General features: G+C 41.7%; 1 protein-coding gene across 1 annotated transcript in view; it reads right to left on the bottom strand.

The window, feature by feature from the left end:
• si:ch211-67e16.11 overlaps positions 1–1,696 on the bottom strand; it is a 26,189-nt gene extending 24,493 nt beyond the window's left edge. The window contains exon 1 of the mRNA XM_042066933.1: positions 918–1,696. Within this exon, the coding sequence (XP_041922867.1) occupies positions 918–1,401 (484 nt within the window). The 5' untranslated portion in view covers positions 1,402–1,696. The remainder of the gene's footprint in view (positions 1–917) is intronic.
• Between the last annotated feature and the right edge of the window lie 1,907 nt (positions 1,697–3,603).

Genomic DNA, 3,603 nt, shown 5'->3' with positions numbered 1-3,603 from the left:
TCCTGTCCGTGTGATGGAGTAGGAGTCATAATGACATCGTTGACCAAAAGCCTCGACTTTGGAAATACACAGATATTGCCGAAACCGCAAACTATTTAGTGGAGTAAACTAAAATTACTTGTGTTTGTTTGAGAGGATTCTTCTCACTTCAACCGAATACTTCTTTCCGCAATTCCCTCCCCAGCATCTTTTAAGAGCCTTACGCGGTTTTGCATTGGGTCTCCCTTTTCCCCAGCAAATGTGTGCAGAAATGCTCCGCGACTGCTTGCGTCTCCTATTGACCACAGCGCACTACCGTTAATTTCCAGCCATAGTGAGTGACTGTCCCGTCTTTTCACAACTCTGTATATATTTTTATACAATAAATAATATATATATATATATATATATATATACACACACAAATACCGGTTTTCACGACGGAGATGTCCAAGAGGACAACTCAGCTTCTGGTCTTATCAATTTATGACACAATGACATGCTTGGATAGGACTTGAAAGACACTTGCCGCGGGACAGGTGTTAATTGCCTTACAGCCTAGACGGGTCGTAGTGTATTCGGATTTATCAGATGACTTGTGGATGCAATCTAATGTAGCTCTTTTATATTATATCTCAGTTGTGGGCAATTGTGCGTAGACTAACGGAAAAATAACATAATGATCCATTTGCGACCGGCTAATCATTTTAAATTCCTACTTCTTAACGTAGGCCTACTTCCTAACACATAATTAAAGCAGATTTGAAAGCAAAACTTCCCAACTGAAAGCGCAAAGGCTGTGTTGTGTGTTGAAATAGCATCAAACAGAAGTTATGTTGCGCGTCATTGAGGATGCAGCCTGCGTGTTTATTTCATAAACTGGGGTTCATTTAAATGTGTTTTAGATGTTGTGAGTATATCAGGAAAAAAAGACTTACCCAGGTATATTCCATCCATGTGTCCACATCTCTTCTTGGTCACGTTAAAGTCCACGTAGAAAAGCACAATCGGGTGTCCGAAACTTTCTCCGGGACTTGGGTCCAGCACAAGCACGGCATCATGAGTGGCTGCGCCGGTGAAGAACTCTTGACTTCGCTTCCCGTCCTTCACGGCAGAACCTACGGAATAAGTGTTCTGTTTGGGCGCTGGAACCTCGACAGAGTAAGAATCGGGCAGGATCGCCAACACTTTTTCCGAGTTGTACTCAGACACATAAACGGCCACGGAGCTTAGGTGGAGGTGAGACAATCGTTTGCACTCACTCTCCGACAAAGACACTCGCCGGCACAGGTTCAGTTTCAAGTACTGAAAACCGGTCTTGACCCAGCGATCCAGCCGGCTGAACTTCACTTCAGACCCTCGATATTCCCCAAAGAATAAGGCGAAACCCAGGAGAGACACGCAAACCCACTGAAACTTCATGCTTTGGCTGTCCAAAAAATCTCAAGCGCCCGAGGCCAGCACAGCTTTTCCCTCCTTAATATTAGATTAGCCCACTTTGTAAAAAGGTTACACAAAAGCTGCCTTTTTTCCCAGAAAGTGAGAACAGTGTCAAAGTTTGTGTTTAAGCCGTTAGCCTGCAAACTCTCCGCGGGACGCTGCGCCGACCGTTTCGGGATGTCTTATCAAGCTGGAGAGATGCGGCTCTCTCTTCATTAGAGGGACTTCAAAGGGGTCAGGCTCGCATCCAGATGGAGGATAATCTGCAACAGTGACTCCATCCCACAGGCACCGACATGCCAGCAAGCGCGGGAGGGGGACGGAGGGAGGAAGAGGGGAGGGAGGGCGGGCGAGGGGCCAGTGGGGATAAACGAGGGTGAGGGGGTTGTCTAAAGAGGTGGGGGGAGAGGAAACTAAAGTGTGACGCGCGAGGGCCGGACTACCTGTTTTTACCTCTCTGCGGCGCGTGCTTCACCTAGAGGTCGCCCGTTGGCGGCTATGATTACGCGCGCCATACAGGGGCCACACGGGGAGCCGCACGCTCTCCAGTTAACGGAGCTTGCCCACGTCGGGCAGTGGCTCTGTTTCCTATTAAACCTTCATTAATTCTGCATTTTAAACAATTTATTGCCAATCTAATGGCAATAGTCGTGAAGATTTTAAATGGATAATGATATGTTGGCTAATTGCCTAACAATTAAGTGGGACATTTACTAAAAGTTGTCCTGAAGTGCGCTTCTCTTGATTCTGTCAGAGGTTTTCAGACTGCAAAAGGGTTGTTTGAATAGTGCGGGTTGTGTTTGATCCTCGTGGATAGGCATGCATGCTGTATTCTCTCCACGACCATAAACGGAATTAAATTAATAAGTCTTTTGTGCCGAGCTATGCATGCTCTAGGCACTGTTTCAGCCCAACGTTTGTTATGCTTTGCAAGAGAAGAATTTGTACGATTAGCTTATCAAATGGTTCCATCAACTACTCTTACCACAAGCACAATAAAACCAAACCATGTTTAGTAAGAATTTATAAATAGCTGTATTCTACTGCTCATGAAAATGTGAACTATTCCCACTGTTGTCACAGACCACCAGAGGGAGGTATTTGTAGATATGTGTAAAAGCAGTTATTTATTGAAACAGAAGCATGTAAACTTTAAAGGCCGTTTCTGATCGGATCATCTGACAGAATTCTATTGAGTATTTTAGCCAGTTCAGATATAAAACTTTTCCAGGACTGTGGACTATGTAACTCTGAAGTAGACCTACAATGAATGGTGAATGCAGCTGTGTGTTTGACGTGTGTCAAAAAAAAAAAAAAAAAAAACACTGGCTGTTTCATTTCAGAAAAACAATGCTTTAGGCTCCGAAACGGGTGCCGTTTGCATCCACAGCATTTGATGAGATGCAAAAGGCACAAACTAGAGCTAGTGTTTCTAAAGCCTAAAGCTAATAATTCAAGGGTTCTTGTTCACATGATGTATAAGCAAATACTATTTTTAAAGTGTACCACACTATTTTTAACCATTTTAGACAAATGTATGGTCATGTGTCCGGGATGATCGACATGACACGACATGACATCTAAAATATCATCATGTAAATGTTCTATTCTTATAAAACTTTTGTTATTTTCAGAATTAAATATATTTTCCTGATGACAATAGACATATTTATTTTAGATTTTATATTATATTTTATATCCATTTTTGTAAATATTTTATGATTTTTTGTGTCCCTTGGTTTGACTCGGTTTTGACTGTTACTTGAAATGAAATCACAAAGACAATTTTTTAATAATGTCTGCCTGTAGAGCACCCTAGAACCTAAGCATTACTATGAGGTGGACCGTTAAGATTAATCCAACCATGTCATGAGATTAGATTAAATTAGTTTTTCATTACAGTTTTAACACTATCATTGCTAAGCAAATTACATTTCTAATTAAAGGCATGTTTGTTAACGCAATAACTTGACCACTTGGATAACTAGAGCCATTTTATCATGCAATGTACCACCCCGTCACATACCACCCTGTCACATTTCCCCATTATATTTCGATATGAAAAAAAGTATGCCTGAGGTGGGCAAATATGATTGAAGTTTACTTTTGATGTTAAAATATGATGAAGTTTACTTTTGATGAAAATTTTGAAAATTGCATCGTGGAAAAGTAACCAGTTTCATA

Source organism: Alosa sapidissima, chromosome 2 (assembly GCF_018492685.1).
Source record: "Alosa sapidissima isolate fAloSap1 chromosome 2, fAloSap1.pri, whole genome shotgun sequence".
In the NCBI taxonomy this organism is placed as follows: domain Eukaryota; kingdom Metazoa; phylum Chordata; class Actinopteri; order Clupeiformes; family Clupeidae; genus Alosa; species Alosa sapidissima.
Note: the sequence above shows the minus strand (reverse complement) of the source record. Positions and strands in the feature narration are given on the sequence as shown.